This window comes from Myodes glareolus, chromosome 3 (assembly GCF_982192425.1).
Source record: "Myodes glareolus chromosome 3, mMyoGla1.1, whole genome shotgun sequence".
NCBI lineage: Eukaryota > Metazoa > Chordata > Mammalia > Rodentia > Cricetidae > Myodes > Myodes glareolus.
In genome coordinates, this window is record NC_142028.1 from 30546935 (window position 1) to 30562385 (window position 15451).

The following is a 15451-nucleotide window of genomic DNA, read 5'->3' on the forward strand; positions in this document are numbered from 1 at the left end:
GGTTAAAAGTGGCTACCATTTATTTGCTAATTTTCCTCTGGATTTTCGGTCTTCGTTCTCAGAATTTACCCTTACTTGGTTACCATTTGAAATCACACCAATACAAAAAAATGATGGGACGGGGTGAGAGTTGGAGTGGGGAATTTGAGCACAGACAGATAATTTAAAAAAAATTAGATGTAATAAAATTAGTCACATTTACCACTATTTTAGAAGACAAAAAACAAAAAAAAGCATGCTTAAACATCATGAAATCAAGTTTTAATTTCTGTTAACTTACCATCAATAACCCTGGTAAATTTTAATGAACACGTACGGAAATCAATCATTAATCATAAACAGGTCCTTTATATTGTTTAGACACTTTTTTTTTTTTCCTCCCAAGACAGGGTTTCTCTGTAGCTTTGGAGCCTGTCCTGGAACTAGTTCTTGTAGACCAGGCTGGCCTCGAACTCACAGAGATCCACCTGCCTCTGCCTCCCAAGTGCTGGGATTAAAGGGGTGTGCCGCCACCACCGCCCGGCTAGACACATTATTGAAGAAGAGCATGATAGTGTCTTTTCCCAGTGCACATCTTATGCTACTGAGCAGTGAGTGGACCCAGGCCAAGAGAATACTCCAATTTCTCTCAAAGACACCAATGTTCATTCTTTCCCTCTTAATGTTATAAATACCACTTGGATTTCCACATTCAAAGTAATGGTGTGGTTTGATTTAAAGGAACAGGGGGGTTGAAAGGTGCTGTATTTAAGGACCTAACATAAAAGCAACATTCTACACACATGAATTAATTAACATGTGAAACTTTATTGGACCTGGTTTTAGGGTTATTTGGGGCCTCAACAGCTTAAAATTACCAGTTTGCAAATTTCAAAATTCACCCCAAATTGATGCTTTCGCCTAGTGTCCTAACTTTTTGAAAGGTAGGCTTTCTTAATTACTCCACTTTTTCTACTTTACTGATTGACACCCAAATATACTACAGAATTAAATCATTGACAAACTGTTTCTTTTTTTTTTGTTTGTTTGGTTTTGAGACAGGCTCTCCCTATTGTGCAGCTGTTCTGGAACACACTTTATAACCCAGCCCGCCTCTCTCCCAGGCGTCAGAATTAAAGGTGTGTGCCATCACATCCAGTTGACAAGCAGTTTCTTTACATGAACTGCATCCAGCAAACTAAGAAAATCGACATTTCTTGGACTCCCGTTGAGGACAAAAGCAGAGACGGAAGGGAAGCACTAGGAACTCAGGCTAACGTAGGGTTTGGCACATTTTTATCATGGGCATCACAGATTTACTGTCTGCTTTCCAGTTCTTTGAAGTGTGACATCCAGTAATTCACATCTCACGGAGGCACAAGTCAAGAGTCAGACACGTCATGCTAGTTTATAGCACCTTTGTGAGGGAGCCACACTTCTCCATCTCCACATCCCACGTGGCTTCTGCAGGAATACCAGAAGAGAAATGACACTGGTGAGAGGATGAGGACATCTCTTCTCACTAGCTAGGGACTAGGAACCATTGCTACCTTGTGCTTCTGAATACGAGGATTGCATACTTCTAACGACTTGACCTGTCAAGAATCATCAAAGACTTACTACTATTACTATTTTTTGAGATAGGGTCTTATTATGTAGTCCTGGCTAGTGTGGAACTTGCTATGTAGATGAGGCTGGCTTTAAACTTCTGCCTCTGCCTTCCAAAGTGCTTGGATTAGTGTTTATACTACACCACACTTTGCAGACTTCAATTTCTTTTCATTCTGTTACCTTTGTCAAAATATCCATAATGAAGGCAGTGAAAAATAGTTTTAAAAAATATTAAATGCTTAAGTAAGCTTAAGCTAAAAACACTAATAATGAAGAACAGTAACTCTGAAGAGACAGAGAGACATTATAAATCAAGTTTTAATACAAAATGTAAACAAATACAGAATGCAGCTGTAATTTTTGTGAAACAATGCTTTACATTAGAACATCTACTTTTCCTTAGATAGATGACTCTTATTAACTCACAAACTACAGGATTTATAATTTGTGGGTAGAGTGCTAGCTTCTCTCTTATATCCTCAGAAGATTTTTAAAACTATATTTTAATTACTTCTATTTTATGTGTCTGAGAATGTTCCTGAATGTACGCCTGTGCACCATATGTGTGCAGTGCTCGAGGCCAGAAGAGGATGCAGGATTCCTGGAACTGGAGTTAATGACAGTTGTGGGCCATTGTGTAGTGTGAAGAATTGAACCTGGGTCTTCTGGAAGAGCCAGTGCTCTGAACTGTTGAGATATCTTTCTAGTTCCTATCTTATGTTCTTTTGAGTTTTGGTATAAATTTATGGCTAAGATAAGCCAAGTTTCTCAAATAAGTACAGAAAGAGCCAAATGAATCAATTAAATTATATATTTAAAAGTTTCAAAATGTCAGAAGATGACAGGCAGCTAGTCACAGGTACAGACATACTGCCTATTTCTGAGGTCTCCAAAGGACGAACACTGTACAAAGTACATAATTATTCCCCAAACAGTCGCCTTTCAGCATTCTCACGATTCTGTTCTGTTGAGAACAGCTAATGGAAAATAGTTAATTGGAAGAAAAATCAAAATTTTTTAGGTGCATTTTGGGATTCCATCACTTACATTTTTAAATTTCTGAAGGGTGGGAGTACACTCAATTTTTAAACCACGAGCATTTCAAGTCTTTTACAAAGACAAAAAAGTAAAAAAAAAAAAACAAAAACATTGTGCTTTCTTCGTTATAACAACCAAATAAAATTCTTAAGTGATAATCTTCACAGATTGGCAAAACAAAAATGTATGAAATTAACTAATTACTTAGTTAACCTTGTAACCGCTACTTACACCCACATGGAGATGGATATTCAAGACACAAGCACAACAACACATTCAAACCACATAACTGGTCAAGATATTCGAATGTTATCTAATAGGTAAAGAGACCAAAAAGTAGGTAGTATAAACCAGAAACTGGATGTTGTACCTATAGCCGTACCACCTGCATGTGTATGTCTCATCTGACCTTGGAAGCTAAACAGGGTCAAGCCTGGTTAGCACTTGGGAGAAGGCATTTTGGAAGAAAAACTTTTCTCTAAAGATGCCTTTTGAGGTAACCCTCATACCCACACAGTCTGTAACTGGACAGTACATCTCACTTCTAGTTACTAGAAGACATTTTCTTAAGAGACTGGGGCAAAGGGGAGCAGAGATGACAAACTTTAGGTTTGCTCAATGCCCCCTTTAAAAGGACAACTGATGAATTTAAGTCGAACTGCAGATTCTTAAACCAAAATAAAGAACACAGGATAGTGAAGATAAATATTTTTAGAAATTTTTTTTTTGTCCTTTAAATTATATTAGTCCCCTTCTAGTAAGAGTTTGCAGAGTACACCTAACACCTCTATAAGAACACAGAACACAACAGGGAGAGAGGACACAGCACCATAGTTTCAAACATACATAACATTCAGTACTGACTAGAGTAAGACCAAGCTGCCCAACAGACAGGGACAAGTCCCAACATGGAGGAAATATATTATCTATTTGAATAGAAGAAAAGTGGAAGATATGTTTAAATGAGAATGGAGAAGGGAGTGCTAACTCCTTGTATTACTACAAGGAAGGAATGGGATTTTTTTTTTTTTTTTATCAAAAAGCAGAAAGAAAATGCAAGCTCCCAAATGGATTTTTGATGCTCAAACTCTGTCATACGCTGCTGGTAACAGTAAATATATATATATATATCTATATTCATATATGTATATTAAAAAAGGAAAAATAATCTATAGAACAGTCAGTAGTCAGAGACATTTAGAAAAAAGTAAAAACAAGTCTTTCTTTTTAAAAACGGATTTACTAAAACAGCTTCACACCCAGAGGACTTATAACCCATATCCTCTGATGAAGCCATGGTGTTATTCATGAACATCTTCTGGGGCCATGTTGGAAACTACAGGCATTAAGGTTAGGGCTGCAAGGCAAAAGCTGTTATTTGCCAGTTTTGCTCATGGCCATGCCTGAAGCATGGTGGAGTCTGGAATACTTGTGAAAGAGGGTTTCCCAGATAAGCATGCATCACCGAGGTTCAGTAAAATGTTTTCATTAGTCATCCCTATTTTCTCCAGAAACCTGGATCCATGTACCTCCCTTCTCTAAAACAGACCCAGACCAACTTCTCAGACCAATGGGATACTTGCCTTGAAATAATAAAAAACCTTCTTCCCAGAATCCAGTCTAGTCAGATTTTCTAAACTGCTGACATCCTCCTGAGGAAAGTGAGGGGCTCTTTTGGAAGATTTTCTTATTGGTATAAACACGCACAAGCAGGTCTACAAACTGCACTGCCACCCCAAGACTTTTAAAGGGTAACTTTGGCCTGCTCCTCCTAACTGGATCAGTAGGGCATAAATGCCAGTAATTATGGAAAGAGAGTTGTACTCTGACTCTTGTCCAATTATCCTAACAAAGGAGATTCAAACAATCAGGGCCTTCCAATGGCACCACCTGTAGGTGTAACCATATACAACTAGTTTCAATTGGTCTTAAGTCACATCTATATATGCCCCACTAAGCATACCAACGTGTTAACGCCAAACAGCTTCGAGAGTTCCACCAAGAACCTGACCTTAACGCAGCAAACCATACTCAAACGAGTCAAGAGCTGAAATACTGGCTGCTGTACCAAAGAAGACATCCTCTGCACAGATGATTGAGAATGTAGCCCACACAATCCATACACAGAGGAAGCCAGCACTAAGAGGACTTTCTCTGAAGTCCATTCATCTTTGGGAACAACATTCTGAGTGGTCGGAACCACTCTGCTTGATGAGTAAGGTCTCAATGTGGTCCACATCCCCCCTTGTTGCGAGCTAACCAAGCATCTGCTAACTGGTCTCTTTAAGATCCTCCATTGGTAGTCTGTAGCTCATTATGAAGGGAGTAGGTGGTGCTTGGCCTGGGCTATCTGGCCCCTGCTTCTTTGCACAGTTTATACAGATGTAATCTTCATTTTCAGCCATTTCTGGGGATACACCAACACAAACTTGATGAAACCACTCATCACAGCCACCATCACATTGCACCCAGTCTACCTGTAGAAGATAAAGATTGGGAAATGTTTAGTATCATAACAGTAAGACCAGAACAAAAGCAAACCAAAGAGCTTTCTTGGCTTAAAGGAGAGCAAACAATTGGGATATCCAGAGATAGATATGACTTCTTATGGGGTTATTTTTCAAAGAAAGAAGCTGATAAGTTAATACCCCAAATTATATTTTACCATAGTGTGTCCACAACATTAGGCCTCTTAGGTACTCTATTACCTCATGAATACCTGGGGTTCCTTGTGAGGCAGAAACATGATTGGGGAATACTTGACAAAAAAGAAACTTCTAATAGAGCAGCCAAGTAGTTTTAGCTAATATTAACAGTTTCTAGGCTCTAAGACAATGCGATTAACAATCAAGAAAGGAAGAGTACAACAATGTGAGGCAATCCTGTGGATTAGCTTTATTTCAAAGAGATAAGCCAAAGTACTAAGAGCATTAAATACCTTTTTAGAAAAGCAGTCACATAGGCCACTTTTAAAACTACTATTTTTTATTCTTCTCTTCTTCCGTTACAAATACAACTCCCTATAAAAAGTTAGCAAATATCAGAGGTCAAATCTTACAAGTTAACCAATTACAACAGTCAAAGACACAGGTCAATAGATTACTCTGGGGTTTTAAATTAGTCTGAAAAAATGGCAGGTGTCAGTGGCAGATGCCAAGCAAACACTGATCCTTCAGAGCCTACAGTGACTACAGGAGACAGAAGAGGCTTTGGTTTGGTGATTTTACACCTCGGCATTACGGTACAGCAGGGAAGTGTAACTTGAGGCTTTTCTGCTTGGAAGGCGATTGCAGTTCTTATATTTAATGTCATAGTAGACAAGAATCTATCAAGATGAAAAGAGCTACAGCAAACCCCCTTCACAATATAAAGGCTGATCACTGTGGTGGTGATATAGAAAGCCACTTAAAATCATGAGCTTTATCAGACATTGGAACAAAGGAAAATGAAGGGATCAAAGAAGTCCCTTAGGACAGTCAGTGAAGAAGAACAAAAGAGGCCTTGGCTAGGTAAATATATTTTACTTAGGGAAAGAGTGGTTTTCAAAATGTTTCCACAGCTTATAAAAGCTTATGACAATCATGTCAGTGATTCTGGGCTTGTAATAAAAGATGGAAAAATTATTTTTAATAAATTGTCCTTTGGCTTATTAGCTTTTATCATTTCTATTCTAAGCACTCTTCAATATTTGTATTTTTCTTAAATATTTTTTTCTTCCTGTAATCAAATTCTTCAAGTGAGCCCCCCTAGGCATAGAGTCTTACTATGTAGCCCAGGCTAGTCTCAAACTTCATCTTCAGTCTAGCACTCTGCTAGGCCCTAACGAGATGAGATCCTCTTGTCTTAGCCTTCACAATGCTGGGATCTCTGTGGCAAAGCAGTCAGTTTATTAAGAAAAGGGAAATACACACTTAGAACTGAATGTGGACTTTAAGACATTCTGGATGACTCAGATCACTGGTGTCTCTTCCTTGTGATATTGTTTCCTCACAACTTATATCCTGTGATATAAGTTCAGAACAACTTAACTACCCCACCTAAACTGAGTTCCATTCATTTGTAACTATGTTTTGCCTCAGAAGAAAGCAAAAGTATAGTTAAGAAACATATAATGATCCTGCTGTAACCAGAGAAAAATTAGGAGATAATATGCTATAGAATAAAAATAAATATAAAAGAGCTATAGAAAAGTAAACATTTATAAACTGCTAACTATTGCAGGTGAACGGAAAATGAGTGTTTGGAGCTTATAAAGGAATTAGAAAAATGACCTATGTTTCAAGGGGTTGCATAGATTTGAAGTACTATGACCCTCAACCCCAGCAAGAGAGTGTTTCTCTGTGAAGCCCTGGCTGCCCTGGAACTTCCTCTGTAGATCAGGCTGGCCTCGAACTGAGAGATCCCCCTGCCTCTGCCTCCTAGTGCCGGGATTAAAGGCCTGCGCCATCATGCCTACTAGATTATTTTATGATGCCACTCCAACAGATCCCTTCATTCCTACCTTGAACCCTATTAATCCAATCAAGTCCTCATTTATGCTAGTCCACAGGAAAAAAAAATGCTATCAATTTAGAAGTAATTGCTAATAAAAAAACATTCTAAGGCTTTAAAATGTTTTGCTGTACCCACTGGCTTCTAATTTCTAAAACCTAAATCAATTAATTTTCTTCAAGTAAGAAAAGTATGAGCCAGGTATAGTGATACATACCTTTAATCCCACTACTTGGAAGGCAGAGGTACCTGGGCAGATCTCTGCAGGTTTGAGGCCAACCTAGTCTACAAAGTGAGTTCTGGGACAGCCAAGGCTATTTATTACACAAAGAACCCTGTCTCGGCCTGGAGAGAGGGCTCAGGGGTTAAGAGTACTGGCTGCACTGCAAGAGGACCTGGGTTCATTTCCTAATACCCACACAGCAGCTCACAAATGTCTGAAACTCCAATTCCAAGGAACCAGACACCTTTACACCAATGTATACAAAATAAAGTTAAATTTAAAAAAGAAAAAACAGTCTATTCTCTTATGTGATTTTGATTGGAAGTGCCTTCCAAATCCTAGCTCTTCCACTATTTCTACTGCAGCCTTCTGGTTATGTAACAATCTACCCTGATAATACAGTTAGGAAAACTATATCCTTCACTTATCAATTCCTTTTTGAAGAATCAACCTAAATTCCACTGCCATATGAAAAGTCCAACAGGATCACAAAGCAAACTACAGTTCAGAATGTCAACTGACTCCACAGACAATTCTGAGAGAGGCAACAACCTATGCAGTAACCTAACTGCACACTACATTCTAATGGTCACACCCACCTTCATTTGTTGTTTAGAGAAAAAGGCTTCATTATTTAGTAAATTTAAAAAAAAAAATTCCTCCAAAATGCAAGCATGGTGGCAGGTGTCTATAATTCCATTAATTTGAGAGGCTGAGGCAGGAGGATTCCTTGAAGCCCAGGGAGCCTACTGTCCTTAAAGGAGGCATAGCAAGACCTTGGTGTTTAAAAACAAGCAAACAAAAACCTCACAACAACTAGGAGTTGATAAATTAACAGGTAAAAAATCTAATAATACAGTACAAATAGGTTACTGTGTTCAGATGAAAGAGAAATAGGGCTAGAAAGATCTCTTGTAGGTAAAAGTACTTGCTGTCAAGCCTGACAAGCAATGTGAGCTGGTGTCTTAGGAGGACTCCATATGTGGAAGAGAGAACTGACTACTGTCTTCTGACTACCACATGAATACTCTCCCATACAGACATAAAGGTTAAGTAATATATTGAGGTTGGGAGTTTAATAGCTCAGTGCTAAGAATGCTTGCTTAGTATCCTTAAGAATTTAAGGGCACGGGGTTTTATCCTCAGTACAATCAAGAGAGAAAAGAAATGGAATATGAAACGAAGAGTAGCAGAAATAATGGCACCCTGACATTTTTATTTTGTTGTATGATTTCACACTGAGACTTAAGTTCTCGGTAATTTGTATTTTGTTCAGACGTTAGAGCATAATACCGTTTGGGGGAGGGGAGAAAATTGATAGTAATATTCTCAGTTTTACTAGAGTTTCTTTCTTTTTTTTTATTACTTATTTATTATGTATACAGTGTTGGTACCAGCTCTCATATAGATGGCTGTGACCCATCATGTGGTTGCTGGAAATTGAACTCAGGACCTCTGGAATAACAGTCAGTGCTTGTAACCTCTGAGCCATCTCTCCAGCCCCAGTTTACTAGTTTTAACCAATTTATGGTACTCTAAACATTGTGACTAACCCTTTCAGTTTGCCTAGGAATGAAAGATTTTCTAGTATGTAAAATTTTTCACAATTAAATTTAGACAGTCCTAGACAAACTGTGACACTTGGTCACAATACTGTTGCAGTACCAGGTATAAGTTTTATACATTTACTTAGTCTAGATGGCCACGGTGGCCTTGAACTCGCAGAGATCTGTCTGTCTCTGCCTTGCAAATACTAGGATTAAAGGCACGATTTTAATTAAAGAATTAAAGCCACCTCTCTCCCACTCCTCACTCTTTGAGTCATGGTTTCTTTGTGCAGCCTCAGATGTCCTGGAGCTCACTCTGTAGATTAGGCTTAGGCTGACCTCAAACTCATAGAAATCCACCTGCCTCTGCCTCCAAAGTGCTGGGATTAAAGGCACACACTATGTAATAGGCATAGCCTGGTTCTAGGGCAGCTAGGGCTGTTACACAGAGAAACCCTGTCTAGAAAAACCAAAAAGGTGTACACTGCCACTGCCAAGACCCAAAAACATTTTAAAAATCAAGGTGAGGCAGGAATATAAATTTAAATATTTTAATTTACTTAACAAACTTTTTATAAAGAAGTAATAAAAAGTTCAACGAAATAATAAATAAGTAAAAAGAAAACAGTGTATCATTATATGTAAAATGACTGTTCTTTTTTCGTGGCTATGATCATTTATTCTAATAATGAAAAAAACTACTCAAATATTAACCTAAAATAATTTTTTCTTTTAAGCATGTTTCACTGTTAACACAAATAAGATAGAGAGATACAGGAGCAGACCTCAGGGAGAAAAAGCTTCTAGATTTTAAAACAAATATCTCTATATTGTTTTGGAAATTAATTTTAGCTCAAACTTCATAACTCATGGAAGACTCAAAACCCTTCACCATACTCTGATGTTATCTTTCTTTACTCTTTGTAAGCTATTTTGAAACTGAAGCTAAGTACATTCAAGTAATCACTTAATTTTTAAAATAATACTTCTCAACCTTTTTATTTTTAGAAAAAAATCATAGCTATTACTGACAGGAGAAATGATGAAGGGACATTTAGCTAAAAACCAATGAATGCTAAGGTTTTTCTCTGTTGCATAGTATTTTCCTGAAAAAGTGCTTTGCTTATGTGAAGTTATATAACATTTGATAGATACTTAACTACAAACAAATTAGATTTTTACCTGCTAATTTACACAACTGTGTAGTAACTACAAATTAGGAATGTTGAAAATTCTTAACTTAGTGGAAGTAGTGTCAAAAATAAATTTCAAAATAGCAATGGCAGATGAAATATTTATAATCTGAAATAATCTGTAGAGAATTAACAGAAATATAACATTAAATTTATTTCACTTAAGCTAACGACAGGGAAAAACACACTATGCTCACCTTTAACAGTTTAATATAGACATTTTCCCTGAATATGTAGCTAAATCTATGGTCTCTATCAGATATAACCACACAAATAACAATTATCATAAAAGCAAATCTCATGGTTATGACCTACTACATAGTAATTCCTGTTATGAAGTGGTTTCACTGTCTATGTTCCTTTTTCATAAGTTAATTTATATTTAATTGTACAGTGAATGGGGGTGGTAGTGCCTGTAGTGTTTGCATGCTGAGGGAAAAAGACAGGGATAAGTGAACTGACATATTTGTAGTATTAAAATTACTGAAAATTAGCTAAAGAAGAGAGAAGAAAGATCTAACAGCAACGAGCTGCTAATATTTTCATAGCCAAAGAAGAAAAGCTAATCTTCCATCGGCCTGTTTAGTAAATAAAGAAAAATTACCCAGGAGTTGGGAATTTGATAGAGAACCAGAATCTGGGACAGTCAAAGAGTCAGGGTTGGCTTTCATTTTTTTGGGGGTGCTACCACTAGTTAGTTCTATAACTTTGGTCACATCATTTATGCAAATGTGAGGAGCCAGAACAAGAGACCTCTAGGTCCCTTTCAGCCTCTAAAAATGTGTTAAGTATTTAATTCAGAAGGTAAGTGGGGCACAACCTTCAAGAAACAGTAGTACAGCTTTAGTTATCTTTTACTTTCAAACTGAGGAATATTTCAAATCCTAAACACGAAATGGTCTGACATTATAAACTCTGTGTGGTGGTGGGAGGTCTACAGCAGACATCGTCCTCTAGTGTTCCACCTTACTTTTGACATGGACTCTCTCACTGAACCTGAAACTCAGAGAGCAGCTGGACTGTGGCCAGCAAGTTTGGGGGCTCTACCTGTCTCCACCTCCTTTTCTTTGCCTCAGGGCTGTTGCTATAGAAACATCCTGCTATGCCCAGCGTTTATACAGGTTCTTGTACTCAATAAGGACTTCAACAGTTGAGCTTTCTCCATAGCCCTTTAAAATTATAATTATGGTTTTAAGATTTATTGTTGAGACAAGGTTTCACTAGGTAGCTCAAGTCGGTTTCTAACTTGAAACCCTCATTTTCTCTGCTACCCAAGTGCTGAATTACAAATGTGTTCTGACACAATGGCTCCTTACTAATATTCTTGACAGGAAGAATAAAAGATGTTTCCAAATCACTTAAAGAATTGAGATCCCGCTACCCCCAATAAAGTCTGTCCATTTCTCCCAGAAATTAACAGAACTGTTGCTTAAAAAATTGCCAACACTGAATTACTGTACTAAAAATTTAGGGTTAAAAAAAGTTAGTATATGCATAGTTCAGACCATATGTGGGAGTAGAGGATAACTTGAAGAAGTTATTTCTCTACTTCTATCATGTAGTCCTGGAAATTAACTCAAACTGCTAAGTTTGGGAACAAGCACCTTTAACCACTGAGCCACCTACTAGCCTAGGCTGAAAAATTTAACAACGCCAGTAAGAGTCTGAATTATTTGCTTAAAAAAATTATATTCTATTTAAGAGAGTATCCTTTGTCTAGGGTGTGAGTAAGATAAGGATGGACTTTTTCCAGGCTATTGTGGCTAACAGACCAGCTATTTAGTTCTGAATCACACTACGGGGAGGTCAGAAGTGCATTTTGAAGCTTGACCTGCACACTGCACATGAAATAAACTGCTTGCCAAGATATCAAGTAACTTTTCTATGCTTCTGTATATCTCTAATGACTTAAAAAAAATGTATTTCCTACATTGAGCATACTTAAGTAGCTTCACTATTTAAAATGGTTTATAAAAACTGTGGGAAAAAATATGTTAGAAGTCCAAATCTTGGAATCACAAATTACTGATATATTATACACACATCTCCACAACCATTATTATCTCTGGCCTTTTCACACAGTTCATGAACACCTGCACCTCACCTTGTCCTTACACGGCCTTTGGCAGTTCTGGGCTGCGCACACGGCATTCTCATCATCAGATTCCTCTGCTCCTGACCAGTCATACTTTGAGGGGATATCCAGCACTTTTTTTTCTCTTTTCTTCTCAGTACTCTCTTTCACAAGCTCGACTTTGGCTGCAGCAGCCTTTTCTTTCTTTTTCTTTCTCTCTTCTTCTTTAGCTAGCTTCTTGGCCAACTTATTCAGCTCTTTGGATTTGTCCACATTTAATTTTAATTTCTTCTTTTTAGGTTTATCTATTTTCTTTAGCTCTTTGACCTTCTGTTTTCCTTCTCCAAAAAATTGTTCTACCTTCTCTAGCTTCCGTTTCCGTTTCTTCTCAGAAGAATCCTTTCCTTTCATTTTTAGTGGTTTCTCTTCCATGCTATCATCCTTCAAAAATATAAAATTAATCAGAATTTTCATGCAAAACTTAAAAAAATAAGGCACCTAGAACAAATTAGCAGACACAAAAAGTAAAATAGGGGATGAAGAAGGGGAAACAGATTTACTGTTTAATGGTACAGATTTTCTCTTTGTGATGATTACAGAGTTGTAGGAATCTGGGCATTGATGGTACACATCTCTAATTCCAGCATTTAAGAGGCAGTGGCAAGGGGGTTGCTGCAGGTTCAAGGACAGCTTGTTCTATGCACTGAGAGCGTGTTTCAACTTCCAAGCCCACAAAATGAGTTCTAGGGACAGATTGAGATGCTTTTTGCATACAATATGAGTGTATGTAACAAACACAACTGAACTGTTCAAAAAACAAAAGGTAAGATGATATAGCTCCTGTGTTGTAGTACCTGCCAAAATTTTTAAATGACAAAAAAAAATATTATTCTAAAGCTATTTAAGAGACAAGATTTGCTGGGCATGTAGCTCAGCAGGTAAAAAGCCCTAAACTTGATCCTCACATACCATAAAACCAGATGTAGGGGTGCATGCCTGTAACTCCAGCACTTGGGAGGTAGAGGTAGGAGGATCAGAAGGTTAAAGGTCATCCTTTGGTACTCAGAAATCTTGGGTTGCCAAAGACCCTGTCTCAAAGAAGAGAAGAAATAAGAGGCTGGTTAAGCCAAGTGTGGTTGTGCAATGCCACAGCACTCCAGAGGCAGAAGTAGATGGACCTTTTTGAGGTACAAGACAGCTGAGGCTACATAGTGAGACTACTTTGGGAGAGAATATTCAATGAAGAAAGAAAGAATAGAAAATAGTACCCACCCTATATTCAGAAATGAATTGCTCATGCTGATAATCCTAGCATGATCAAAGGAGATTATGGATGTAAAACACCATTAAGAACACCATGATAAACTGCTGATGTAAATGTAGTACATGACTGTGAACTCTCCCAACGCATCCAGTTCTACTTAACCACTCCCTTACCTTTTTCCCTGCACGCGCACACACACATGGTATGTGTTTACATAAGTATACAAGTTTCAATGTGAGGAAGCCTAAAGTTGACGTCTGTGTCTTCCTTAATCACTCTCCTCCACCTTGTAAAAATTGTTGAACATGGAGCTCACCATTTTGGCTAGTGTGACTAGCCAGTTTGCTCCTGAAATTCCCTGTCTGCCTTATAAACCAGGATTATAGGCAGGCCACCAAGATCATCTAGTTGTTTTTTTTTTTTTTTTAGTATAGGTGCTAGAAATCCAAACTCTGGTCCTCATATTGGCAAAGTAAGAACTTTACCTACTGAGCCATCTCCCTGGTTGCACCTTTTAAAAATTACCACACTTACACAATTCTAAGACAACAGTTTAAAAAGAGTATTTTAAATTTTATGTGTGTATTTCTGTGTGGATATAAGCATGTGAGTAGAAAGGTTCTAGAGAAGAGGAGACGGTTTCAGATCCAAGCCTTGAGCTGGAGTTAGAAGTAGTTGTGAGTCACCCAAAGTGAGTGCTTGAAACTGACATGACTGCAGTATATGCTCTTAAGCACTGATTCATCTCTCTAGCCCCTAAACTGCTTGAGTTGGGTTTTTTTGTTGTTGTTGTTGTTTCTTTGAATGCTGATCCTCTTGTCTCCACTTCCTCTGTTTTATGATTACAAACCTGTAACATGATACTTGGCTAAACTGTTTTTTCTAATCCCTGCTTTTTTCAAGCAAAAATAAAAGAACTATTATATAAAATTTCAATAAAGAAAACAAAGGATGCAGACAATGGGGATGCATGCCTTTAATCCCAGCACTCAGGGAGGCAAAGGCAGGCAGATCTCTGTAAGTTTAAGACCAGCCTGGTCTACAGAGTGAGTTCCAGGACAGACAAAGATACAGAGAAATTCTATCTCAAAAAAACAAAACGAAACAACAACAAAAAAACCAAAAAAAATCAAGCAACCAAAGAAACAAAAATTCTTGCTTAAATGAGAGAACGGGACTGACAAATTACTACTCACTCTGACACCCCTGTAACAGTATCTGAGGTACTACCAAGGAACATGGACATGTTAAGTATTTTTAAAATCACTACTGAAGTTAGTATGAGGGTCATACCTCCATGATATGTAAGAATCTGTCCTCTGAGGGGGGATGTGTGGCCTGCAGAATCCGCCATATGTGTTGTGTCTCATCCAGAGACACTTCTAGGAGGTCTCCCACCATCATGAGTTCTTCCAACTGGGCTTTTGCTCCAGGAGACAATTCCAACACCGGAGGCTCCAAACTTCGGGGAACCAAAGGGCTCTTCCGAGGCTGCTTTCTTGGTGTGCTAGAACCTTTCCCAAAGACATCATGAAATAAAGCAAAGAAGTAAAAACGGTATACAAATGTTTACAAAGTAAATGTTTAGGAAAGAAATTTACCTCTTCCCTCTCTATATATTAGTATTAAAAATAGGTTTTCTGTATATTTTTGCTTTAGAGAAAACAACAACAAAAACCCGCTATCCCCTCCCAAAAGAAAGACATTATGTTGCCTTGAATGATCTCAAAAAATTCCCTTATTTCAAGCTCCCAAATAGAAAGCATACAGATATGTACTATCAAACTTTAAAAATGAAATTTAAAGAATGAATATAGGAAATTTGAGACATGGCTCAGTGTGCAAAGTGTTTGCTGCATAAACAGAAGGACCCGAGTTTGGATCCCTACACCCACCCACATGAAGTAGGGTGTGGCAATGAGCAACTGTAACTGTAAACTAGTACTGTGATATAGAGACAGCCAAATATCCCAAGGCTGGCCAGTCTTGTCCATCAGTGAGCTTCAGGTTCAAATGAGAGATTTTATCACA

General features: G+C 37.8%; 1 protein-coding gene across 1 annotated transcript in view; it reads right to left on the minus strand.

The window, feature by feature from the left end:
• Positions 1-1890: 1890 nt before the first annotated feature.
• Positions 1891-15451, minus strand: part of Kdm5a (lysine demethylase 5A) — a 78208-nt gene continuing 64647 nt past the window's right edge. The window contains 5 exon segments of the mRNA XM_085687041.2: positions 1891-5105; positions 5567-5629; positions 5631-5648; positions 12187-12597; positions 14714-14934. Of these exon segments, the coding sequence (XP_085543167.1) occupies positions 4899-5105; positions 5567-5629; positions 5631-5648; positions 12187-12597; positions 14714-14934 (920 nt within the window). The 3' untranslated portion in view covers positions 1891-4898.